We start from the raw sequence: 26,393 nt of genomic DNA, 5'->3' as shown, positions 1-26,393 counted from the left end.
ATCCTGGGAGCCAGTGGGGTGGTAGGCAAAGCTTGAAATATAGGGCAGACATTAGTCAAAAGGAAAGAGGACCTGGGTAGGAAGGAAGGTCATAGCATGAGTAGAGTCCAGAGAAAGCTGGGCGGCAAACCTTACCTACCTCTGTCCCCTTCTATTGCTCCCACACTCAAAACACCTTGTATTGACTGAAACCACACTGGCCAGAGTTTTCACAGAGAAATTCTGAAAGAAAAAGCTCACCTTCCCCCCCAACTTCCTTTATCTTTTCACTCTCTCTCTCTAGGTCCTTGAAGAACAAAACAATGTGAAACAAACAGACCTTCAAAGACGCTCCCAATGCCCAACAATTGAGCTCACACATAAAAAACAAGAAAGTTGTTCGTGGGGAGCCAAGCCCATTGTGTTCTCTCTGTCTGTCGTGTGTGTGTGTGTGTGTGTGTGTGTGTGTGTGTGTGTGTGTGTGTGTGTGAGTGGTAACTGCAGCTGCCACCACCACAGACAGATTTCTGGTCTCCAGCTACATCCCTCTGGCCTCCAGCCAGCCAGCTTCATCAACTCTCACCACCACCACCACCACCACCACCACATACACACACACACACACCCCCACTCTACTTTCTTCCTCCTGTAAGAAAATCCATTTTTTGCCTCTCCATAGCCCAAAGTTCCAAGCACTTCCCTACTGAGTTCAGAGTATTCCCCTTCTTCTCTGCCTCATAGAGAGACAGACCTTTCCAAGATGACATAAATAGGGAGGTGAGAGCTGGGAATCCAAGAGAAGGGAAAAACAAGTGGAAAATCTTGGACCATAGACCAAACCCTTAGCAGCACCTTCACTGAGCTGTCTGAGATTAGCCAAGATACAAAGGCTAACTCAGGCAAGCCAAAACCTTCATCAGGGACTGCTCTATAGAGAATGTTAGACTGGTCTTCTGCAGCCTGGGGCCCCCTTCATATGATTTCTCCAGGTCTGGGTCTCCCTGGGGGTACACTGGGGGATGGAGGTATAGTATCTCCATCCCTAAGGATCCTGCTGCTGTGTATCTTTTTGAATCTAGGGGCCCCTCTGCTGGGTCTCTCTAGTTCTAGGGTCTGTTCTAAAAGATCTCTCTGGATCTGAGGCCTTACTGTGAGGTCTCTTCAAGTCTAGAAAGTCTTCTGTTGTCCAGGATTGCCCCTCCCCACATCTCCAAGACTGTAGATTTCACTGTAAGATACCTCCGTAAGCTAAGACCAGCTGCCTTGTGGAGTTTCTTTAAGTCGAGAGTGTCATCTTTAGGTTGTCTGAGTCTGAAGCCTTCTCCGTAGGGTATCTTGGGTCTGGGGTTCTCCCTATAAGGTGTCTCTGAGTCTGGAGTTTCCTCCATGGGATCTCTCTAGATTTAGTAGTAACTCTCTAGGGTTTCCAGATCTGGAATTCCCTCCATAGGATCTTTCTCTGGGCTTTATGGTAACTCTGGGGTCTCTCTGGGTCTGGATCCTCCTCTGATAAAGAGATTGAGAAGAAAAGGACAGATCTGAGAGATATTTATTACAAAGAAAAAAAATTGACAGTCTAACACGTGAAATAGCAGGGAACAGCCTTTTATCATGTTGCAATCTCTTTGACTGTGTCTTTATTCATCTTTACTCCCCACTCCAACCCCCCATCATCTCATACACAGGCAATGCTCAAAAAATGTTTGTTAAGTTGATTTGGTGACAAATTGGACATTTGAGGAGGGAAGAAGACTCAAGACCATGCCACACATCAGTTGAAGGAAGAAACTGTAGATATTTGTCCTAGAGGAGAGGAGACGTAGGAGAGACATGGTGACTGTCCATCCTTCCAGGCTCACAACAAATGTTATCCTTGACTCTTCATTCTTACTCCCCCACAATGGGGTGGCAAAAGATGTGGGAGGGACAGCAAGAAGACCAGTGTCACTGGATCATGATGTAGAGTACCTCCCTTCCATTCACCTCAGTTTCCTCAAGTGTACAATGAAGGAGTTGGACTAGACAGCTCCCAAGGTCTCTTCCAGGTCTGCTATTCAATTGTCTGTGATCTGTCATCAATGTTCTAGACATCAGTATGGGGCAAAATTGTGAGTCACAGGTAGCTTCCTAAAGGAGGTGGAGCTCCAAGTACAGGTAGGATTCAGAATGAGAGCTCCCCAAAGGAGGAAGGCTGTGGCTTCTCTTCCTTTCTCACTCCTCAACAGATCCTGTAAAGAAATGTTCCTACAGTATACAATAAGAGATAGCAAACTGTTCATGTCCTTGGATCCAGGGATATCACTACTAGAACTGTACCCTAAGGGAAGGAAGGAAAGGAGCATTTAGTAAGCACTTTTTATGTGCTAGGCACTGTGCTACATACAATACAGATATTATCTCATCAATAACTCTGAGAGGTAAGGGTTATCATTATCCTCATTTTTATAACTGAGGAAGCTGAGTAAGACAGAGGTTGAATGATGTTTCCTGGGTCACACACTCGGTGAATGTCTGAGATCGGACTCGAACTCAGGTCCTCCTGCCTCCAGGGCCAACACTTTACCCACTGCATCACCCAGCTAGCTGCATCAGGACACTTAGGGGTGTCACTAAAAGATAAATGCAAAAATATTCACAACAACTTTGCTTGTAATAGTAAAAAACTGCAAACCATCCATATGCTGAACTATCAGGTAATTACTAGAAAAAACAGCAGTTCAGGAATTTCATAGGATGTTTGTTATTGAGTCATAAAAAAACAACAGCTATGACAAACAAAAAAACATGGAGAGATTTCAGTAAAGAGAAACTGAAAATAGAGAGGTCAGAAGTAAACAAGGAAGGGGGGAAATGGAATGATACAAGCAGAGAAAATAGAATACATCAAGATGTACATGGGTACAATTCTATGAAAAATGATCATGACAATAATTTTAAAATCTGGAAAACACATCATGTCAAAAATGAAAATGATAATAATAGTAGTAGTAGTAGTAACAAAATCTGAAGAAGAAATACCAGAGAAAAGAGATTAGAAGGAAGTAAGATTATTTTTGTCATTATTTTATTGAAGTGAATATACACATTTTTTAAAACAACGTAAGTTGTTTAAAATATGTGGCTTGGGGGCAATCCTCTTACTACTTGCTGCTATGCTTGTTTCCACTGATCGTTACCACTTAGAATAAAACTATTTAAAAAAACTAAATAAGAAATATTTCAGGCAATCGGCAAAATCGTCTTCTGAGTTTGTTCTGCAGCTTGGGGTTATGATTTCTTTACAATCCTAGCCAAGCTATAGCTGGTCACTTTTACACTTGCAGCCAGTGTTGTATAAAACATCTTCAAATCACCTTGGGACAAAGCCACCCTCGATGGATACACCTTAGGGTACCATAAGGCCACTAATGGGGAAAGGGAAGCAGTGGGGCCAGCCCAGAGAAAGACTCACCTGGAGGCTACTATAGGGGATGGGAGGAAAAGAAGTAAGGAATTAAACATTTATTGAGCATCTACTATGTGTCAGTCACATAGTACCTGTGCTAAGTGCTTTACAAATATTATCTCATTTGATCCTCACAAATGCTATTATTATTGCATTTATAGTTGAGAAAACTGAGGCAAACAGATGTTAAATGGCTTCCCTAGGGTCACATAGCTAGAGTTTGAGGCTGGATCTGAACTCAGGTCTGCCTGATTCTAGGCCTAGCACTCTATCCTCTATACAACCTAGCTACCTCTATATCAGCATTCATTAGTTTCCTACTAAAAATAATTATTCTTGCTAACTAGATACTGAGCTGGGTTATTTCTAAAGGACTATGAATGTTTCTAGGACCTATTAAATTTTAGCACGCTGGGGGCAAAGTCCCATTCAACCCACCCTAGTTAGGGCTCTTGTCTCCAAAACAGTGTTCTGCACAAAGTGGCTACTCAGTTAAATGTTTGTTGACTAACACATGTTTAAGGGGAAGCCCATGGCCAGGTCTGGGAAGATACTGAGGGAATTCCCATTTTCTTATCCAAAGACCAACTCCCAGAAACTAAGAATGAAACTGAAAATTCTTTAGCCAATGGACACTCTTCTCATGCAGATAGAGAGGGGAAAATGGAAGGTAGCTTGGTGACTGGGAGTTTCCAAGGCTCTTGTAAGCTTGGGGTTGGAGAAGTTGTAGAGTCATTGAACTTTGACAGTTGCCTTAGGACATGATTATTTCCACCACAGATCCACTCTCTGACGAATCTAATGGTGTAAAGAACCCTCTTTGAGCTCTCTCAGTCAACAGAGTGAGGTCCCCCATTCAGCAGGGCCAACAGTGCCCAGAGTGGATGTGAAAGAGGGGTACAAAATAATTTGATTTCTTGCCACCTCAGGAAAGTATCTGGTTCCTAGAGGGAGATGCCAGGAGGAAGCTCCTAAGATGAGTTCAAGGGGCCTATGTCTTCAGGTAAGGGCTCTGATCCTATGTCACACCCCTGATCTCACTGACTAAGCCACCCAAAGCCCTTCCTTCCACTGCCAACATATCTGCCCAAGTATGGCTTATAACAACCCTACCACTACCACTTATGGGCACATACATGCAGGTGCCCCTTCTGCATGACCCCAGATTCTGTAGATGACAGCAATTTCCTCTAAAACCATACAAATTGACTGATTTGGAAAGGTTAAAGGAGTCAGCTCTATTAGGCTCTCAGTGGCTTTCTGGAGAGAATTAGGAATATGGTTCCTTCAATAGTGCATTCATCCATTCAATAAACATTTACTAAGCACCTATTATGCTGAACATTGTGCTGGCTGCTGGGAGAAGTATAGAGTTTAAGACACTGTCTTTGTCATAACATATCTTTGGCAGATTTGAGCTCAGGCCTTCCTGACCCCAGGCCTATCACTCTATCTAATGCACTACCTAGCTACCTCTAAAGCATCATCCATTAGTATCCTATTTTAAATAATTATTCTTAAATTAAAGCTATCTATACTCATATGAAAATATGCTCTAAATCACTATTGATTAGAGAAATGTAAATCAAAACAACTCTGAGGTACCACATCATACCTATCAGATTGGCTAACATGACAAAACAGGAAGTTATAAATATTGGAGAAGATGTGGGAAAATTGAAATATTAATGCACTGTTGGCAGAGTTGTGAACTAATCCAACCATTTTGGAGAGCAATTTGGAACTATGCCCAAAGGGCTATAAAAATGTGCATACCCTTTGACCCAGCAACAGCACTTCTAGGGCTATATCCCAAAGAGATCATACAAACGGGGAAAGGACTCACACGTACAAAAATATTTATGGCAGCTCTTTCTGTGGTGGCAAGCAATTAGAAATTGAGGGGTTGCCATCAGCTGGGGAATGGCTGAACAAGTTGTGTATGAATGTAATGGAATACTATTGTGCTATAAGAACTAATGAGCAAGCAGACTTCAGAAAAATCTGGAAAGACTTGTATAGTCTGACGCTGAGTGAAGTGAGCAGAACCAGGAGAATGTTGTACACAGTAACAGCTACTAATATTATTTATGTAACACGATTAATATTGATAGACTTGACCCTTCTCAGCAATACAGGATCTAAGACATCTCCAAAGGCTCATGATGGAAAATGCTATCCACATCCAAAGAAAGAACTATAGAGTTTGAATGCAGATTGAAACATACTATTTGCTATTTTTTCTCTTCTGTTTTGTTTTGTTTCTTCTTTCTTGTGGTTCCTCCTATTGATTCTAATTGGTTCTAATTCTTCTTTACAACATGACTAATGTGCAAATACGTTTAAAAGGAATGTATATCAGATTGTATATTGTCCTCTTGTAGAGGGAGGGGGAGAAAATTTAGCACTCAAAAGCTTATGGAAGTGAATGTTGAAAACTAAAAATAAATTAATTAAGAGGGAAAAAAAAGGTTGTAAAGTCCTCAGATGGGAATAAATCTATCTTTCCTCTGAAAAAAAATAATTATTCTTACTAATTAGATACTAAGCTATGCTATTTCGGAAGAGTTGTGAATGTTACTAGGACCTACTAAATTTTAGCACCTTTGGGGCAAAGCCCCCTTTGCTCCACCAGAGTGCTTCAGGAAGCTGATTAAATCTACTTTTAAGGCTTAAAAAAAAAGTTGGTCCAATTGTCCAGAAAGGGTGATTATTGCTGTAAAAATATAATCAGTAACCTTGAAACACATACACACACACACACACACACACACACACACACACACACACACACACACACACACACACCCCTGTACTCCTACTAGGGGATCATCAGATACAACCAGCCTTCAGTGCTCCAGGATTTGGTTTTCACATTCATATGATCCCAAATCATAGACCTCTTTTTTTAACCATCTGCTCCCTAATTCTGAGCTGGTTCACCATTTATTTGTCTCCTCCACCAGAGAGAGGAAGTTAAACCAGCCTTTGGTTCTGGTAACAGATGCGGTAGAAGAGAAAGTCTAAATTTATTAGAAGGAGGTGATAAAGTCTTAAAACCACAGAATGTCCAAGCTGAAAGAAACCTTAGAATATAGTACATGGGTTGTTAGGACTGGAAGAAACCTTAGAATAGGGATTTTTAACCTGGGGTCCATAGATTCCCAAGGGCTGTGTGGATGAATTTCCGTGGGCCCATAAACTTGGATGGGGGCAAAAAAAAAAAAAAAATATATATATATATATATATATATGTATGTATATATATATATATGTATGTATATATATGTATGTATATATGTATATGTATATATGTATATATATACACACACATATACATGTAAATATGAAATTTATCATTTCATTCAATTATTTAAATTGTTATTCTGAGAAGTCCATAGACTTTATCAGACTGACAAAGGAGTCCATGTGTCAAAAAAAAAAAAAATTAAGAAGCCCCTGCCTTAAAAAAACGAACATAAAACACAGAATGTCAGAGTCAAGAGAAGCCATAGACCACCTGACCCAACCTCTTTGTGTCTCAGAGGAGGAAACTGATACCAAAACCCATTTCCCAAACTGCTGCTCTTCTCAGGACTCATAGATAGTCAAGAACTTGACTGGAAGGATCAATGAAGCAGTCAACCAGAATTACATCATCAGGGCCTCCCAGTTTCCCTCACTTGTAGCTGGATTCACAAGAGCTCGAGAAGGGGCTTTCTCAATGCAGAACTTTCAATAGTGACTCAGGGGTGCTTTGCAAAGGACGGACTGCCGTGTGACCTGAGTGTAATTAGGTGGGGGAAAAAGAGAAGGAACCACGCAGGAGGCTGAGCCAAGGCATCACGTGTGCCTTCACTCACTGAATAAAAAGAACCTACACACTGCTTCCTCCACAGCTTCAGAGCTAGAGGTGGTGGGGGTGGCAACTCTCTCCTGGTGATTACGGCAACAGCAAAGCAAGCATCATGGACGTAGGTAAGTAAGCTTTGGCGGGGGGAAATTTTTCTTGCTGATATTCACAAGAAGAGGCTTACAGAGGACCCTCAAGGAGATAATTCTTAGGGTCTGTCAATTGTTAAGGAGATAGAAAAAAGGAGACCACTTTTAGAGTCTCCCTGAGTCTCTACAACAGTTGGAGTTTACTGGGTGTGGAATGGGGAGGGAAGGCTTATCCCCAGTGGGGTCCTGGGCTGAGCTGCTCTCAAAATTCAATGTCTGCAATCAGGTGAGGTGGGGATCTCTGACCATGCATGGCATTCAGGGTCAAACTAGACAATATCTAGTTTGTTGGGAATTCACTGCTCCCTACAGAAACTGCCTCTCCTCTCCTTTGCTTCAAAGGTAGAACCAGAATCTAGAACTAACCACTCACCCATTCATATGGGTAGGGAAGGAAGAGCACTTGAGGGCTTTAAGGCTGAGTCCATCCTTTCCCACCCGAGATAGGAGGGACACCATAAAGAGAGTTATATTGGGTCAAGCTTGGAGACCAGAGGAATGAGAAGCAGTTTATCCTCTGAAAACAGGAAACAGGTAAAAGACGTAGTGGTATCTCTTGGCCACTGAGCATAAAAGTAAGGGTCTCTCCAGCTATAACTAGCCTGGGGCAAATGGGACTTTGTCCCAGAGTGCCAACATGGCAAGGAAGGAATCAGGGTGAGCATGACTTCCTATCCATGATAACCACCAACTTACCCATTATGTCCTAGTTTTCTGTCAACTGCCCTTGGATAACTACCACCAGAATCCCATTACCATGGCACTACTCTCCTGAGCCACCATCTTCCTAACCCTCGTGAGAGGGCCAAACTACTATCCTCTGTGCCATTGCCCCCAATCCCATTCCTCAACTGAATTTGCCCCAGGAACATTATGGTTCAACCCTAGATTCCGAGAGAGAATACTATTCCAAGGAAATTTTTTGCCAGATGCTTCTAAACCTCTTAAGTTTGAAAAAAATAGATATTTTAAACCATTTGAAATGTAGCTTTCAATGCTGCTTGGAAAGAAGGATAGACAGGAACTCCCAGACTTCCCCTAGCTCCATTTCTCATGCTATAAAGACTGCTATGGAAGACTCAGTCAACGTGCTTGACAATATCAATGGAGGCGTAGGTAGGACCGTCCTACCTTTAATATGTTGCTTGCAAATAGCGTTGTGTTTGGGAAGCAGTCAGTGTCAGACTATCCAGTCCAGCCCCTCTTTTTAGTCAGGCAACCCCTTCCTGTCCTAGGCAGATGAATTCCACCAGAGAAGGGAACCCCATTAATCTTTGGGGCCATATCCCAGGGTTCTGTCCTTTTGGGAGAAGAAAAAGAGCCAAAAAGATTCTGGGGGATTTTCATGGAGCCATCAGCTCCTTTTCATGGTAATGTGAAAGGAGAGTCAAAACAGGCAGCCAGGAGGACTGAGTTCCTGGATCACTATATCTGTATAACTAGATCACTAGCTAGCTGGCTACTGCCACAGTAGCCTCAAAATCACAAGAGGTCTGACTTGTAAAAGTGAAGATGCTTCAGCACACCCTGCTTTGCCTTCCTTTGCCACTGAACCATGTTCTTGACCTACCCCACCCCACACACACAGACCTGGAACCCTGGACTCAGCCTTCTGCAAAGCAGCTTTGAAAAAGCCAATAACCACCAGGATTTCCACCCAATGACCTATCATCCTGTGCTCTATGTCTGAATATATTCCAGCTGGTCTCCTCCAAACTCCCAAGAGACATCTCTCATTCCACCATGGAGCTCACTCTCTCCAAACCAGTAGCATCTTCTCCTTCACCTCTCTGAAGCTGCATCCCTCTCTCCCTCACCCCCTTGACTCCATCATTCAGAGGCTGCCAACCTGAAGCCCTTGCACCTGTCCTGCTCCTGGTCCTTCCCCATCTCTTCCTCCAACCCTTCCAGGGCTGCCAGCCACACCTGGGATTGCCTTGAGGCTCCCCACCAATCTCTGCTTTGGAGGATGCTGGCCTGATAGAATCACATGATGGAGGGAGATTTGTTCTTGGAGTTCAGCTCACCCAAGACAGAGAGAGCAGTTTAGAGATATGGTGGGTAGATAAGAAGAGGGAAACCACCAAGAGGTTTTATTATTATTATTATTATTATTAAGAATGGGCCCAAGGCAGTTGGCAGGGGCCGTTGCCCTCATTGGGGGAGTTAGGTTTCACTCATTTTATTTGGGGAGAGTTGGGCAGGAGGAGATAGGGGAGTGGCAGACAGGGCAAAATAACTGCCTAGTTTCTCTTACACAAAATGAAAATTGAAGCGGGGCTGTAATGTCTCTTTTCGGTACCAGAATGAGCAGGGAGAAACGACTGTTCTCAGCGGCTTTGATAAACAGAGGGAAGATGTCAGGGTCTGAATTCTCAAAAACAATAGGACATAGGAGTGCTGGGGGAGGGGAAGGAGGAACATGGGCCAGGGCCTCCTCTGGCCCTCAATTTCCTGGAAGGATCAATCAGGAAGATGGCCAAGAAATCAGGCGTGCAATGTCACTGACTGAGGCCAGCCACTTGGAGTGCCTTTTTTTAACAGCATAAGACAGCAAAAGAGACAGTCTGGCTTAATGGGTAGAAAATTGGCCACAGGGTCAGGAAGACCTGGGTTCAAGTCCTCTGGCTGAATGACTGCAGCAAGTCATTCAACTACTCAGTGCTTCAGACAACTCTCTAAAACTGGGGTCCTTAATCTGGTGTCTATGAACTTGGCTGTTGTTTTTCTCTCTATTTTGATCAATGTATTTCAACATAATTCGTTTCCTTTGTAATCCTGTGTATTTTATTTTATTCATTTAAAACCATCATTTTGAGAAAGGTTCTATGAGTTTCACCAGACCGACAAAGAGGTCCATCACACAAAAACTGTTAGAATTCCTGCAGGAAAATTTACAATACAGAGCAGATGGCAAGCTATATTGGTGGAAAGAGAGTCCTCACTGGAAGTTCCCTATGCCAATGAAATTACAGGTTAAGCCTAAAAGTGTTGGGGGATGAAAGGAAAAGGAATGGTGTGTGGCTATCCAGGTTATACAAACTTTTCATGCACATTGAGTGAAGGTAAGGGAGGCGGGCGGAAGGGACAAGTGTGGGGAGAGAGGGAGGAACTTCTGACAGTCAGTGGACTCACTAGCTTAACTGATATGACTATTTCCCCATTGTCCAGGGTTCAACTAGCCTGGATGCAGACTGTTCAGATTACAGGACTCCCTTCTTTCCCACCTATCCCCTAATATAGATTTGCTGATTTACTCAATCTTGTTTTCCCACAACAAAAAGAGAAAGTCAAACAGCCTGCTTGGCTCTCAGCAAAAAGCTCTGACTGGCAGCAGGTGTGGTAGAAGAGAAAGTTCAAACAATTCAAGTCTATTAAAAACTTGTATGTACACCACATTGGAGATGTAAAGGGAGAAAGTCCAGAGACTTTGTCCTCAGGGAACTTAACAATCTAATGGGGGAACATTCACATAAAATGAGGTTTAGGTTTAGGGACAGAATCAGAATGCCAGAGATGTAAGGGATTATAGAGATCATCAAATCTAACCTCTTTTATAGAGGAGAAAACCAAGGCAAAAATCTCATTGTCCAGGCTCCTCCTCTCCCAAAGCTCATGCATAATCAAGGGCCAGCTTTAAAGACCTCTAGAGCATTTCCTCAAAAGAGCCCTTCTCCTAGAGTCTAGAGCTCTGTCATTGTTGCTGTTGCTGCTGCTCTTATTGTTATCATTTTAATCATCTTTAGTACTGCTGGCCTGAGCATCCCACTGTTCCTGAACCCGGGCTTGTAGCTATCTGAAAGGCTGGTTGATTTCCAGACCCCCTAATCTTTAGTGCCAGGCAGAACCTCTGGAGTTCAAAATGTTCCAAGGAATAGGGGGGTTAGGGAGCATAATAGTTGTGGTGGCAATGAGAAAGAAAACAGAATTCAGAGGAGATAAGAGAGGGCAAATGAGCATGGCAATGGGGTGAAAGGCTAGAGAATACAGACATGTACACATAAAACGTGGTATCTGCCAATAAGCTCTCAGTGTGAGAGGGTTTTTGTCATTGACTCAAGCTTCCCTGCCTAACCCCTAACCCCAAAGGATGCCTCCTCCTTTTGAAGGAGATTGGCTCCCAACCAGCAGTACTTTCCCTTTCCTTTGCATGATGTGGTATCAAAGAAAGTCTACTAGCTTTGAGTCAAAGAACCCAGGTTCAAATCTCACCTTTGATATTTGTTACTTGTAGAATCTTGGGCAAATCACCTCCCCTCTCTGTAGCTCAGTTTTTCTCATGTAAACTGGGACAGCCTCTGAAGCACCTTCAAGCTCGGCGCCTATGAACCTTTGATCTTTCCTACCAACACAATTCCTAACATACATACACTGCACACAAACAGAGCCACGGCTTGGGCACCCAGAAAATTTGGCAGGCTGGAAGTCCTGAGCACGTGGCTTGGAGGAGAGTTGGGGAGCAGGGAGTGAAAGACTCACAGAGCCAACAACCTCCTGTATTTGAGGCTGAGGAAGTGGGGAGAGTTTCTTTTGTTGAAAACTCAGAGAGGAATTTTAGGGAATTTCTTCATAAGAGCTACAGGTAACAGTTGCAGAAAACACCCAATGTTCAAGTCAACCATGTCCCAAAATCTCATCCACCAGCCCTCAGGTTTACTGGTACTGTCCAACCTTCCTACTTAAAACTATCGGTCTATGACTGATTAAGGTTCTGACTCATAAACAGCTGACTGACCTCTCCATCCCTGGCAGGCACAGGGTTTCCCCTGCATCTTCCCACTATTGCCAGCGCTTCCTAGGAAAAAAACAAACAAACCTGTCCCCAACCTCCCAGACCCTTAACCTTTTCTCCCAGGCCCAGAAGAGGGCAAACTCCCTCTGGGAATGAAGGGACACATGTGAGGTGCTGGAGGGAGGGGGTATAGTTGGAGGGGGGTGGCAGTAGAATGGAAAAGAAACAAGGCTGTTGGTCTTAACTCTCACTCTCGGTTACTTTACTGATACCTTGGGGGTTTTTTTTTGGTTGTTTTTTTTTTTGGTTCCCACTGCTAGTCAGAACAGACTTTCTCAACTGTAACTAAATGATATTTGCATGTCCAACAAAACTTTAGAGCTTAACTGAGATGAGTCAGTGCACACGTCCCTGGCCCCTTATACAGGGTGTGGCAAGTATGGACTTGGCCCCAGACTGGATCCTCTGGGGAAACTGAGGTTTACTGGATTAAAGAGTGGTAGAAGAAAGAGATGAGTTGAGGGAAGGAGAGAGGACACACTTCTGTGAGACAGAGAAGCCTAGGAGAAGAGGGACTGAGCTGAGAGACTGGATGCAAGTTTTACAGGGGGTAGGTTCAAAATACTTCTGCCTACATGACCATGGGCAAGTCACTTAACTTCTGGGGCCCTCAGTTTCCTCAAATGTGTGAGCTGGTCTAGATAGACTCTATAGATCTAAATCTATAATCTGGTGATCCAGATTCTACTTCTGTGACTAATTAGCTAAGCAGCTTTGGGCTTTCTTTCCCTCTGTGAGTTCCCTCAGTTTCTTTGCCTTTAACAAAGTGTTATTGACGCACAAATGCTCTATAAACACTATATAAATCACAACAGCCCAATCACATGGGTAGTACAAGTTGAATTGCCCACATTTTTCAGACTGAGGAACACAAGGCTCAAACAGTTTGACTTGCCCAAGGTCACACAACTAACAAGTTTTAAGAATCAGGATTCTGGACAGAGCATCTGCCCTGGAGTCAGGAGGATGAGCTCAAATCCAGCCTCAGACACTCACTAGCTGTGGGACCTTGGACAAGTCACTTAACCCAGATTGCCTCCAATAATAATAATAATAATAATAATAATCACGATTCAAACCGAGGTTCTTTCCCCTACACAACACCTCCTCTTTATGAAGGTGGTAAAAATGATGGATTGTTGCTAGATGAAAGTTGCTAGGTGATTGTAAACTGTTTGCAGGCAAGAATTGTGTCTTCTTTTATCTCTGTAGACACAGGTATTTAATAAATGTCTATTGAAACAAACTTTTCAGGTCCTTCCAAATCTCTTCCACATTTTAACCCAGCTCTTAAATCCTCTGATGCAACAGGCAGGGAATGGATGGCTCTGGCAGATGAGTTCCCCATTGCTAGAGTTTCCAGACAGAACCGGGGTAGCCTCCTGATTTTTGGTCAGGTTGGATTGGATGATTAGGAAGCCTTAACCTGGGGTCTGCAAATTTGCTTTTAAAAAATATTTTGATAATTGTTTCATTAGAATTGGTTTCCTTTATAATCCCTGTATTTTTTCACATGGGACAGCTAGGTGATGCAGAGGATAGAGCGCTGGGCTTGGAATTAGGAAGACTGATAAGTTCAAATCTGACCTCAGACATGAACTAGTTGTGTGACCCTGGCCAAGTCACTTGAACCTATTTGCCTCAGTTTCCTCATCTGTAGCCAGAGAAGGAAATGGCAAACCACTCCTGTATCTCTGCCAAGAAAACCCCAAATAAGGTCATGAAGAGTCTGAAACAACTGAACAAGAAACTTTTTTCTCATTCAAAAACATTATCTTGAGAAGGGGTTCATAGACTCCTCCAGACTGCCCTTTAAAAGGGGTCCATGACAAAAAAAAAAGGTAAAGAATCCCTGGATTAGACAATCCTCTGTGAGTCTCCTCACTGATTAACTATATCTGACTCCCCTTACCTTGGCCCAGTTCCCCAACCAGTTGAAGTAGGTGATAGTTTTCCTCAAGGAAACTCAAAATAGCTTCTCCCTCATTTTCTTGATGTCCTTAATATTTGCCAGTGTTTGACTTTGGGTGGGGAAAGTTATAAGATCATAGATTTGAAACTGGAAGGAACCTTCGAGGCCATCTAATCCAACATCCTTCATTTTACAAAGGAGGAAACTGAGGCACAGAGTGGATGTGTGATTTACCTACCCAAAGTCACATAGGTAGCAAGTAGCAAGGTGGGGGATTTGAACCCAGGACCTGGAACCCATGATAGCCAGGGGACTTGGGTGAGACAGTATGGCCAATTTAGGGAGACAGAGAGTTCTACTCCTTTTTGTTGTTTGGATCCATTTCCTTCTTTCCCCAAGGACAGTCCAGGGAATCACAACCACCTTCCCCACTCCCCACCCCCTAGCCCAAAAAACCCCTTTCCCTTGCCCCCAGGGGCAGCGTCAATTTTAGTTGTCTTGTCAAATCATTTCCAGTAGGTGGCGGTGTAGACAAGGAAACAACTCCAGAGGGAAACTGCACCCAGGGTTGGCAGGTGGGGAGTGAATACCTGTGAACAGCCCTAATTCTTAAAGGCTTCTGAAGTGCAAGAGTGGGTCACATTTCTCCAGCTCAAAGTAGGGAGAGAAGCGCCCTGTCCGTGTTCAAGTCACCCTCCCCAAAAAGGAACATGGAACCGAAAGGGACCTTGAAGATCATGTTCTCCTACATCTTCATTTTATTTTATTTTTTAAAGAAAACTGAAGCCCAGAGGGGGAAGTGACTTGCCCAAGGTCAAACATGGAAAAGCAGCTAGGTTGCACAATGGTTAGAGCTCTGGACCTGGAGTCAGGAAGACCTGAGTTCAAACCCAGCACTTCCTAGCTGTGTGACTCTGGGCAAGTTACTTTAAAAACTTTCTGCCTCAGTTTCTTCATCTGTAAAGCAAGATAACAATAGCACCCACCCCCAAAGCTTGTGAGGATAAAATGAGATAATATTGGTAAAGCATTTTGCCAACTTTAAAGTGTTACATAAATGCTAGCTCTTAATGTGGGCAGCCCTTTAAATTCAAACTCATCTTCCCCAACCTCTGAGAAAAAGGTTTCTAGGACCCTTCCTGACTCCTAAGCCTTAAAGAAGAGCCCAGGAGGGATTGCTATGTCCATCTGAAGATCTTCTGACACTGCTCTGACCCTGTGGTCCTGGTCTCCTCGTCTGCCTGGTACCACAGGACCCTGGTTAAGCCCAGTCTGAAGTCTCCTGATATCCCCCAGCAGCGTCTGACCTTCTTTATGGTCAGCATGAACATGTCTCTTAACCCCCCACAAATCCATGTAGGGCACGTATGTTCGCATGTGCACATGCGCACACATGCACGCGCACACACACACACACACACACACACACACAAAGTATTAGCCCATTGAACAGCCTTTAAGAAAATTTAATTTGGGAGCACTGGTGGTCTCCTCCCTACCACTTCTCCTCATCAAAGAATACCCCAGCCCCCAGGCTTCTAGGGACTTGGAACCTTGAATCTAAAGCTAGAAGGGGTCTTAGAGATCATCTAATTCAACTTCCTTATTTTAAGAAATGGGGGAGGGACTTGCCCACAGTAGTACAAGGCACAAGGGTCAAATTCAAATCCAAAGTCATCTGACTCCCAGTCCAGCTGCGGTTTTCCCCAATCTACCACTACTTCTCTATCACCTTCTATGTGAGTCCTCTTCTCTCAGCTCCTGGGGTTGGGGGGGGGGCAATAACACACTTTGGTATATGAGAGGAGAAGACTCTGGCTAAAGGGGAAATTGTTTCTGACTGGGTATGGAACTGAGGGACCCCTTCCCCATCAAGTGGTTAATGAAATAAGTGAACCCAGTCACCCCACCCAACTTCATTCACAAATTTATTTCCCAAGCTGGCCAGCCCCACTCAGTAGAGACCCAGAGCACCTGACTGGTGGCATCAGATCTCTGCAGAAACACCTGGACCCAAGACAACTCTCCCTGGATGGCTATTTTGAGCAAAACTTCAGCCTGGCCCTGGCTCTCATAGCCCTGCCTCATGGCTGTGGGAGATGGAGAGGAGAGGAGCCAGAGTCAGTTCTAACTCAGCTGGAAGTGGGTCTACCCCAGATTAGAAACTTCTAAGGGGGAATCGAAAGAGCCTCCAGGAGGTAGGGAAGGGGCCCTGTACCTCCCCTTGAAGAGATGGATCTGGACTGGGACATAGAGGCAGCTGTTGGGGAGGGGAGGAGAAGGAGAGAGCAAGGGGAGTGGGCTGGGCAGCTGGCCAGGCATTTGGAGGCACAATCTGGTTCTGATGTTCTGTCTTAACAAACACAGTGCGTAGTAGCAGTGCCCATGATGAAAGTTCCCAGCATCTCTTCTCCTCTCTCCTCTTTTTAATAAGGAACAGGGGAGCTTAAAAATAAGAGCTGACATTTACATAGTACTTCAGGCTTTGCAAAAACCCTTTCCATGCATGATCTCACTTGATCCTCAAAACAACACTTAATACTTTGGGTGGGGAAGGGGGAGGGGAGGGAATGATACTAAGAAGCAAGTGTGGTATAGTAGGAGTTCTGAACTTGGAGCCAGGAAGCCCTGGGTTCAAATTCCAACTCAGATACTTCCTAATCATGGGACCATGGGCAGGTTCATTTAACCACTATGAACCTCGATTTCATTATATGAATAATGGGGATAGGGTAGCTAGGTAGCACAGTAGAGAGCCAGGCCTAGAGTCAGGAAGACCTGAGTTCAAACCCGGTCTCAGACACTTACTAGCTGTGTGACCCTGGACAAGTCACTTCACCCTGTTTGCCTCAGTTTCCTCATCTGTAAATTGAGCTGGAAAAGGAAATGGCACACCACTCCAGTCTTCTTGCTAAGAAAACCCCAAAAGGGGTCAGAAAGAGTTGGACATGACCAAAACAACTGCACATAATGGGGATAATGCCATTGCTCTTGTAGTACCTGTCTCACAGGGTTGCCGTGAAGCCCAAACGAGTTAATGTATGAACAGCATTGTAGATCGTTCACTCCATCTTATCCTCCTCTTTGTGACCCCATGAATCACGGCACTCCAAGCCTTTCTCTCCTCCACTGTCTCTGAAGTCTGTCCAAGCTCATGCTTGTTGCTTCTATGACACTCTCGATCCATCTCATCCTCTGCTGTCCTCTTCTCCATTCACCTTCAATCTTTCCAGCATCAGGATCTTTTCCCATGAGTCCTGTCTTCGTATTTTGTGACCAAAGTATTTAAGCTTCACTGTTCATCCTTCCAATAAGCAGTCTGAACAGCACAGCCCTTTGCAAACCCCAAAGCTTTTTATAAATGTCAGCTATTGTCCTTTTACAGATGAGAAGGTTGAGGCTCAGAGAGATTAAATAACTTGCCCAGGGACACAAAGTAAGATGTGTCAGGGAACAGGATTTGGAACCCATGCCTCCACTGTCTAATACTCCTCCTATGGACCTCCTCCTGCCCCCTCCCCTTTCCTCTCCCCCCATGGATAGATTTCAAGGGGTCCATGAACTAGATGTGAAAAAATAACTATTTTTTTCATATAGTTTCCTCTTTTGGCCTATGTATTTTATTTTATGCATTTAAAAACATCATTTTGGGAATGGGTCCACCCCTCCATAGGCTTCACCAAGCTGCTGAAGGGGTCCATGACATAAGAAAAGAAGTTAAAAACCTTTACACTATACCGTGATTTATTAACTACAAATTCACCAAAAAAACCCCAGTCCAACTGCTAATGTTATGTCTTTTATCTTCTGTAGGAAAAGGGATGCAGAATGTAATGGTGGTGACCCTGCTTGTTATTTGTCAGGTAAGAGTTCCTCACCAAGCCAGTAGTAGGGGGTCTGATGGAGAGAGCCTTAGATTAGAGGGTAATAATAGAGCCTGTTTTACAACAGCACCCCTATCTCTCATCCTCCCTGCTCCCCAAACTGGGGAAGTCATACAATCCTAGGTCATATTTCCTCAAGCTCCTTCATGAGGGAAGAGCAGAGTATTACCATCCTCTCTCCTCTGGAGAGACTGAAATTAAAGACACACCTTGTGTACTTTCAGAGAGGGGCAGCATAAAAATCAGTATAAAAAGACATAGATCATCAGAGCAGGGATTTAAAGGGTCCTTAGAGGTCATCTGGACCACCCATCTCATTTTGCAGATGAGGAAAGGGAGGTCCAAAGAGAAAGGGTAAGTGACTTGCCCATGGTGATGCATTCGAAGGCCAGCATTTGAACCCAAGCCTTCTGACTCTAAACCCAGCCCCCATTCCACTGCACCACCAAGGACAAAACTTTTGTTTTCACTCACAAACAAGCACACACACTTAAATAAGGCCTAAGAGTACAAAACTTCATGTGGGCAAGGGGAGAGGGGTAGGAGGAGGGAGCACATTTAGTCTGATAATCTAAGCATGTCTTAGTGACCTCAAGTTTTCCATACTTCATAATCATCCTCCCAACTTTCATCTGCAAAGTGCATCTCTCAGATCTCAGTTTCTCATTCGTGAAATAGATAGAATCAACCCAAACCCTAGGTGAGATGGGGGAGGGAGAAGAAGAAAAAAAATCACTGAAAGAACCACAAAACTAGTGTGCCGAACATAAGGCGGGAGATAGAATTATTATCATTTCATCACTGACATTTGACACTGACATTAGTAACAATTCTGTCGATTTAAGTGTTAGTTAGTTCCCATTTTATAGATTCAATTCAACCCAACATAAATGTCAGACACCTATTATGTGTCAGGCACAATGCTGGGTGCTGAGGACTCAAAGACAAAAAACCAAAACAGAGCCTGCCCTCAGGGGGCTTACATTCCAGAAGAAGAAACTGAGCTCAGCTCAGAAAATTGAGCACAAAAGGAACCTTAGGGGTCATCTAATCTACTTAGGGGGCCTTAACCTTTTTTTGTGTGTCTGGATTCCTTCGGCAATGTGGTGAAGCCTAGGGACTCATTCTTAGAAAAATGTTTTTAAATAATTGAAGGAAATCAAAAAAGGATGTCATTTTTTTTTCCCATCCAAGTTTATAGCCTCACCTGACCTTTAAAATCTATCCATGGACCCTAGGTCAAAAATCCCTGATTGAATCCAAGTCTAATGTGTAGGTGGACACTGGTAGTTCACAAGAAGGCCCTGAGGAAGTGAGTGAGTTAGACACAAAAGGCTGACCAACATCAGAACAAGACACAAAATTAGCACAAAAAATCCCCAAGTTTGACTCTCCACATATCCAGGTAGCCAGAGCTGCAGCTTTCCAGAAACAAAGTCCAGAATTAAATTTCAAATCATTGTCCATTCCTGAAAGCCTAGGCCAGAGGGCTGCTGGTACTTGGGCTCCACATCTTTGAGTGAGGCCTCCCTCTCTCTTGTCTGTGCCCTAGACTTAGGATGAACACGATAGCTGTCTTCAAGAACTTGTTGGGAAGTCAGATAGAAGCAGGATTAGTTTTGTCCAGATTGGCCCCAGTGGATGGAACTAGGTATAGTGGGCGGGATTGGCAGATTTCTGTTCAATGGAAAGGAAAAAAACAAAACAAAACTGAGCATTTTCCCAAAGGTGAATGGGCTGCCTTGGGAGGGAATGGGGTACCCCTCTCTAGAGATCTCCAAGTAGAGGCTGAGTGACCAGTTCTTGGAAGGTAAGGGTAGGCCTAGCTGGCTTCTTTCTGAAGCCTCTTCAAGTTCTGAGGTTCTGTGATTCTTCCTCTTACTAGAGGGCTATGCAGCAGCTATATTTCTGGCAGTGAGAGTTTAAAGGTTGGGGCTTGGGGGAGGGGGTGGAGGATTGAGGGAACAGGAGTTGTGGCTTGTATTTCCCTTTTACATGAGGGAGTCGGCTCAGGTGGAACAGGATGTGGTGGGCTGTGGGCTACAGCAGTGGTGTACAGGGAGAGCCTGAGAGGATAAGCAGAGGAGCTGGAGAAGGAGGAAGGGAGGGAGGAGGAGGGCCAGGGAGCCCTCTCTGCAGGGAGAGGACAGAAGGGAGGCCTAAGCTGAGAGGGTCATACAACATTCAGGGGTTGCTCGGAGCCTCAGGCTTTGGGGAGACCAGAGAGAATGTGCCTAGGCATCTGGGGAGGGGAGAGAGGAGGCTGGGGTCTGGGCTACTCGATGTTTCTGAAGATTCTGTCCCTGGAATATACCACTCTAACTGAATAATAGACCTACTTTGGGTCATACCTACTCTAAGAATGACCTAGGCTAGAGGAAAGGATGGATGCTGACTTCAATGGGAGGCAGAGTAGCAAATAGGTGGGCCAGAAGATCCATGTTCATATTCTACCTCCAACGCTACCCAGCTGTACAATCATAGGCAGGTCATCTCTTTAAGATATTTATCTATAAATGAGGGGATTGGACTAGATGAGCTAGCTCTAAGCTGTCTTCCAGCTCTCACATTTTCTGATACTGTTATTTAACCTTTATGAGACTGTTTCCTCATCTTGTACTCTCCACCTCTTAGGGCTATAGGGAGAAAGTACTCTGCAAAAAGTGAGCTATTATCATCAAAATACCAAACAGAAAAACTCAGACAAAGGGTCCATTATCTCATCCCTCCCCTTGCCTATGGCCAGGAATGCAACTAGTCCAAGCCAAGCTAAGCCAGCAGGCATTTATGAAGTGTCTACTGATTACAAGGCATTGTAAAAAGAAAAAATGAAAAAGAAAGTCAGCTTTCAGGAAGCCAAACATTTTTGAGCAAGGTACAAACAGCTTAAACTAGAACCTGAGCTTAGGCCTAGGTTCTTGGGATTCAAGTTAGATTGCTGTTTTTGCTAGTTCTCTGGGATTCCCTGGGGCCCCAACCTCAGAGTCCTCTCTAATACTCTGCTGAGTAGCACATACATGCCCTCCCCCTCATCAATAAAATCACTGCAGGCCACCTGAACTCTGCCCTGATAGGCAGATGAGCTTAAAAAAAGAAAGAAGAAAGAATGAATTGGGTCCTATAGATTGAAAAGGTCTGTAAGAGACACAGACAGAGAGATAATGTATAAGTGTGTATGTCTGTGTCTGTGTCTCTGTGTGTGTGTGTGTGTGTGTGTGTGTGTGTGTGTGTGTTGTGAGAGAGAGAGAGAGAGAGAGAGAGAGAGAGAGAGAGAGAGAGAGAGAGAGAGAGAGAGGCCTCTATTTCCTTTTGTGGGCACAGACAGCTGGTTTGGGGAAACAGAGATGGACCTTGACAGGCACAGTAGAAGCAGGTGCTGGGGCTAGGGGGAAGGAAGAAATAATAGCCACACCTCCCACCAAGTTGCTCCTGTCATTCATTCATTCATCAAATATTTAAATATATAGCATATGTTAAATACTATAAATAGCACAGTGCCTGGCACATAGTAAGTGCTTAATAAATACCTTGTCGATCTATATTATATATTTAAATCTTTGCCATGGCATAAAAATAGCTAACACGTACGTGGTACTTTGAGGTGGGTAACATGCTTTTTATTATCTTATTTGATCTCCAAAATAGGAACTTTGAGATAGGTAGATACTGAAGATATTATTATCTCCCTTTTACAGATGAAGAAACTAGTCTCAGAGAGGTAAAGTGACCATTAGTCTGCTAGTAACCTGGTGTCTGTCAGAACTGGGATTTGAACTCAGATCTCCTGACTCAAGTCTATTATATAGCATCCTGAAATCACCCCCTAATTATTCAGCAGGCTTACTGTTCAAGGCCACGTATTGCGTGCTTTAGGGGGAATATCAAACATGAAGGAGACAAGGTCCCTGTCCTCAGAGTGCTTCTGTCTAATCAGAAAAACAGAACAGAAACGTCCATACTTAGGAAATGACAATCAACCACTCATAAAACAACCTAGAGACGAGTGTAAATTGAGTTCCACTCTATGAGTAATCAAGGGAAGCTCAATCACTTGCTCCCATTCCCTACTCCTGGGTCTTTAGGTAGACTTCTTTCCTTTTCCACTATTTACAGCCCCCAGAATAAACCAGATGTTGTTTTCCCTTTATTCCCTGCTTTCTCCTTCCCATCCCACCCATAGGTCTGCCTTTGCTATGATGGAGTCACCGATGACTACAGTGATGAAAACACCACGGTGGACTACAGCCAGTTTGAATCCCTCTGCTACAAAAAAGATGTCCGGGATTTCAAAGCCTGGTTTCTGCCCACCATGTACTCAGTCATCTGCTTTGTGGGACTGCTGGGCAATGGGCTGGTCATGCTGACCTATATATATTTTAAGAGGCTCAAAACCATGACTGACATCTACCTGTTGAACTTGGCCCTCGCTGACATCCTTTTCCTCTTGACACTGCCCTTCTGGGCAGTCAGCGCTGCCAAGTCCTGGATCTTTGGCCCTATCCTCTGCAAAATTGTCTATTGTACATACAAAATGAGTTTCTTCAGTGGCATGCTCCTGTTGCTATGCATTAGCGTTGACCGCTATTTCGCCATCGTCCAGGCTGTCTCAGCCCACCGCCACAGGACCCGCATCATCCTCATCAGCCAGATCTCCTGCGGTGTGGTCTGGATGCTGGCCTTCCTCTTTTCCACCCCAGAGCTGATCTACAGCAATGTCCTGAAGAATGGGCGTTGTTCACTGGTGACCGAAGACCTGGTGACCTTCACGACCATCATCCAGGTGTCTCAGATGGTGATAGGTTTCTTAATCCCACTGCTGGTCATGTTCTCTTGCTACCTCATCATCATCCGTACGCTGCTGCAGGCCCGCAACTTTGAGCGCAACAAGGCTATCAAAGTCATCATTGCCGTGGTCATTGTCTTCATCGTCTTCCAGCTGCCCTATAATGGTGTGGTCCTGGCCAAGACTGTGGCGGCCCTCAACAAAACTTCTACTGACTGTGAACACAGCAAGCAACTGGACATAGCCAGCGACATCACCTACAGCCTCGCATGCTTGCGCTGCTGTCTCAACCCTTTCCTCTACGCCTTCATCGGTGTCAAGTTCCGCCAAGATCTCTTCAAGCTTCTCAAGACCCTCGGCTGCCTTAGCCAAGAGCGCCTTCTGCACTTGTCTTCGTGCCGACAGAATCGACGCTTCTCCATGAGTATGGAGGCAGAGACCACCACCACCTTCTCCCCTTAGAGAATCATCTCCCCGATTCAAACCTATCCCCAAGGACCCCATTGCCCTCTTGTCCCAAGTGGCTACAGCTGCTTAGACAGTTAAGACCAAGAATTTCAAAGCTGCTAGGGTTGGAAAAGGGTCTCTCTTTCTCTCTCTCTCTCTCTCTCTCTCTCTCTCTCTCTCTCTCTCTCTCTCTCTCTCTCTCTCTCTCTCTCTCTCTCTCTCTCTCTCTCTCTCTCATACTTCACTATAGAGGTTTTTCTTGGTGCTTCAACCAGAGAAAATACCCACCTGAGAAGCCAGCCTGAGCCAACCACATCAACCCTAACAAAAGGGAGAAAAGAGGTGTATTGACAGCTAACACCAGAGCTCAGGATGCTTGGGTTATCCTCAAGATCTAAAAGTGAGAGTTGGAAGTGGCCTGGGGCTAGGAAAGGGCCTAGTAGGGGTGGGGTTGTGGGGAGATGAGGTGAAAAGCTAAAATCTCAGAATGAAACTGCTCTTGGATGTTGGAGGAAAAACACTCTTCAGGGATCCCTGAGGGCTGAAGCAAATTTCCTCAGAGAACAAGACTATTTTACCTGGACAAGAGACAGTACAAAACCTGCTTTGTCTTAGGGGGGAAAGGAGTAAAACTTGACTGTGTCTGACTCCAACCACTGCCCCCATACTTTTTGCATTTGGTCCAATTCTGGACTATGATTCCTTCACTTCACCCCCAGCCAAGACTCAACTTTCAGTTACACTTGAACTAGTCTTGAGTAGGGCTGGTCTCCCTCTCCTAACCCTGACTCTGTGTTCATAAGGAGTGGGCAGAGGGTGGGTGGGATTACTTCTGCAGGTCAGAAGAGTTTCCAAAGCCAAACCCACTTTTTCCTGCCTTGGCCTGTGGAACCAGGCTGGAATGCACCGAACCCCAATCTCTGTTTGGCTCCAGGCAGGAGGAAAACAGGAAAACAATGCTTTCTACTCAAATTCCATAGATGTATTCCCCTGTTGTCTTTAAAGTGGGCAGAGGAAGATTTTTGTCATACTCGGCTGAGCATCAGCTTCCATTTCATTAGGAAAACATTTTCCACATGCACACAAATAAATGTTTTCTCTTAAGAAAACAATAGCTTTTTTCAATAAAAAAAGGAGATGTTTTGCAAACTGAGAATGAGAAGGATTCTAGTTTTGCAATCAGCCATTCCCCACCTGGGCATTCCCTCCCAGACCCACTCCCTCCTCACATTCCCTTGGAAACCCAGGTTTATGATCCCTACCAAGCTGACAGTCCCCACTGTCAGGAACCAGCTGCCATAACCAATGATCTGTATGGCCTTGGTGTGAAGGAGGAAGTAGGGCAGATAACATGCCCCTCTTCTGAAACCTAGGCATTGTCCTGTGGACTCTCCAGATATCCACCCACCAGAATGAATTGGGACTTGCTAAGGAATGCCCAGATTCCCACAGTAACCAGAATTTGTGGGAATTCTGCATCTAGGGAATTCTGTTCGTGAAAATAAGCATCCTCATTGGGCAGCTAGGTGGCTCAGTAGATAGAGCACAGGCCCTGGAGTCAGGAAGACCTGAGTTCAAATCCCACCTCAGACCAAACACTTGACACTTACTATCTGTGTGACCCTGGGCAAGTCACTTAACCCCAATTGCCCACCCAAAAAATAATAAGCATCCTCCAACCTCCACAATGGTCCAATATTCTGGACAGACCAGGAAGAATATTAGCTCTATTCCTGAGACTTTAGTACATGGGGGAGAGGGAGAATTCCAAACTGTCATTAGAGAGACTCCTTGGTTTATTGATTCTATTTCTACCCTCAGTTTCATGACTCGAGCTTCTTCTTGGAATTATGGAATGGGTCCCCCCTATACACCCTAGAGTTAGGAGTACCCTGGGGAAAGCTACTCAGTATTTGACCCAAGTCTGACCAGTCCATAGACAATGCTAGGAATGGGCCTTATGCCAACAGCACCCACCGTGGATCCCCAGCTTCTCTGTGGAGCAGGACCCCATTGTAGGTGGGGGAAGGGGAGTGGAAGAGGGAGCTGTTGACTCTGCTTCTGCAAACCTACTTGGAAATGGGGGGGGGGGGGACAGGAATGTCTCATTGCTGGTCTTAAAATTGTCTTAGACCTCATCTCTGCAGGAAGAACCTGTGATTTCAGTGGTTGGGGGGGAGTGAGGGGGAGTGAAGGACCTTTGTAGACCCAGTGATGTATGAAAAGTGGGCTGGAGACACTGGGGAAGGGAAAGGGGAAGGGGAGGGAGAGTGGTTAACAACTACAGCCAGGTGACAAATGGAGAAGGAAGATTGGGAGGCTTATGGAAACAGTCCTGTTCATCTATTTTTCTAAAGGGAAAGCGAGACTGTTTAAAATGAAGCCTGTCTGGTAATGAGGCTCATTCTCTAATCTCATAACCACATTACATTACCCTCCTCTGGGGATGGATTGAGCCAGGGAGCACAATTTGTCAGCGGCTCTCCAGGCCTGCAAGGCAACTCCAGGAAAGGAATGATCCCAGCACACAAAGCCCCTCTCTGCTAGGGAACTGACTTTGCTGTAACAACGTTAAATATTAAAACTGTCTGCAGCGTGTGCATCTGTGTGCATGTGCTGATGTGTGTACATGTGTTGACGTATGCTGGGGCAAAGTGGGGTGGGGGTGGCACCATGCATACCTCTGTGTATGTGGGCACACATGCCTCTTTCTGTGAGACTGTCAATGCATGCGCACATGCGTTTGCCCGGATGCTTGTGTTTGCACTTGTATGCACACACACTAATCGAATTACAGATCGAGTTACAGATGGCACAAAAGATGGCATCACTAAATGGGAAGACTGGCCTGGAGCAGGCATGAAGAAGGCAGTCACCCAAACCACACAAACACCACGCTTCATCTTCAAAGAATGAGCCTGGGCCTCCAAACATTTGCAAAGAAAACAAACGTCCCAGCCCTGTTCATTCCTTCCCACACACACACATCCGCACCCCCCACGGCCTTATGAGCTCAAGGTCCTGACTTTGCCTTGGGGCTGCCTAAAGACCAAAACACCCACCAAGTTACTGTGGGATTGGGGTGACCCAGTGACAAGTGAAAGTCCCCACGGAAGAGTCCAGCCTCCACCCCCTCTTCCTTTCTCACT

The 26,393-nt window shown here is 44.7% G+C and overlaps 1 protein-coding gene across 1 annotated transcript; it reads left to right on the top strand.

Annotated features, from left to right (window-relative positions):
• Positions 1-7,294: 7,294 nt before the first annotated feature.
• Positions 7,295-25,842, top strand: CCR7 (C-C motif chemokine receptor 7). The gene is made up of 3 exons (XM_020997580.2): positions 7,295-7,402; positions 17,944-17,993; positions 22,195-25,842. The coding sequence occupies exons 1-3, from the start codon at positions 7,393-7,395 to the stop codon at positions 23,257-23,259; spliced, it is 1,125 nt and encodes a 374-aa protein (XP_020853239.1). The 5' UTR covers positions 7,295-7,392; the 3' UTR covers positions 23,260-25,842.
• The last annotated feature ends 551 nt before the right edge of the window (positions 25,843-26,393 follow it).

Source organism: Phascolarctos cinereus, unplaced genomic scaffold (genome assembly GCF_003287225.1).
Source record: "Phascolarctos cinereus isolate Bilbo 61053 unplaced genomic scaffold, phaCin_HiC Scaffold_5;HRSCAF=322, whole genome shotgun sequence".
Classification (NCBI taxonomy): domain Eukaryota; kingdom Metazoa; phylum Chordata; class Mammalia; order Diprotodontia; family Phascolarctidae; genus Phascolarctos; species Phascolarctos cinereus.
Note: the sequence above shows the minus strand (reverse complement) of the source record. Positions and strands in the feature narration are given on the sequence as shown.

Excerpts from the sequence above, each read along its gene's own strand:
- CCR7 (XM_020997580.2), top strand. Across the intron at positions 17,994-22,194 it reads CCCTGCTTGTTATTTGTCAG|GTCTGCCTTTGCTATGATGG; the intron begins GTAAGAGTTCCT and ends TCCCACCCATAG.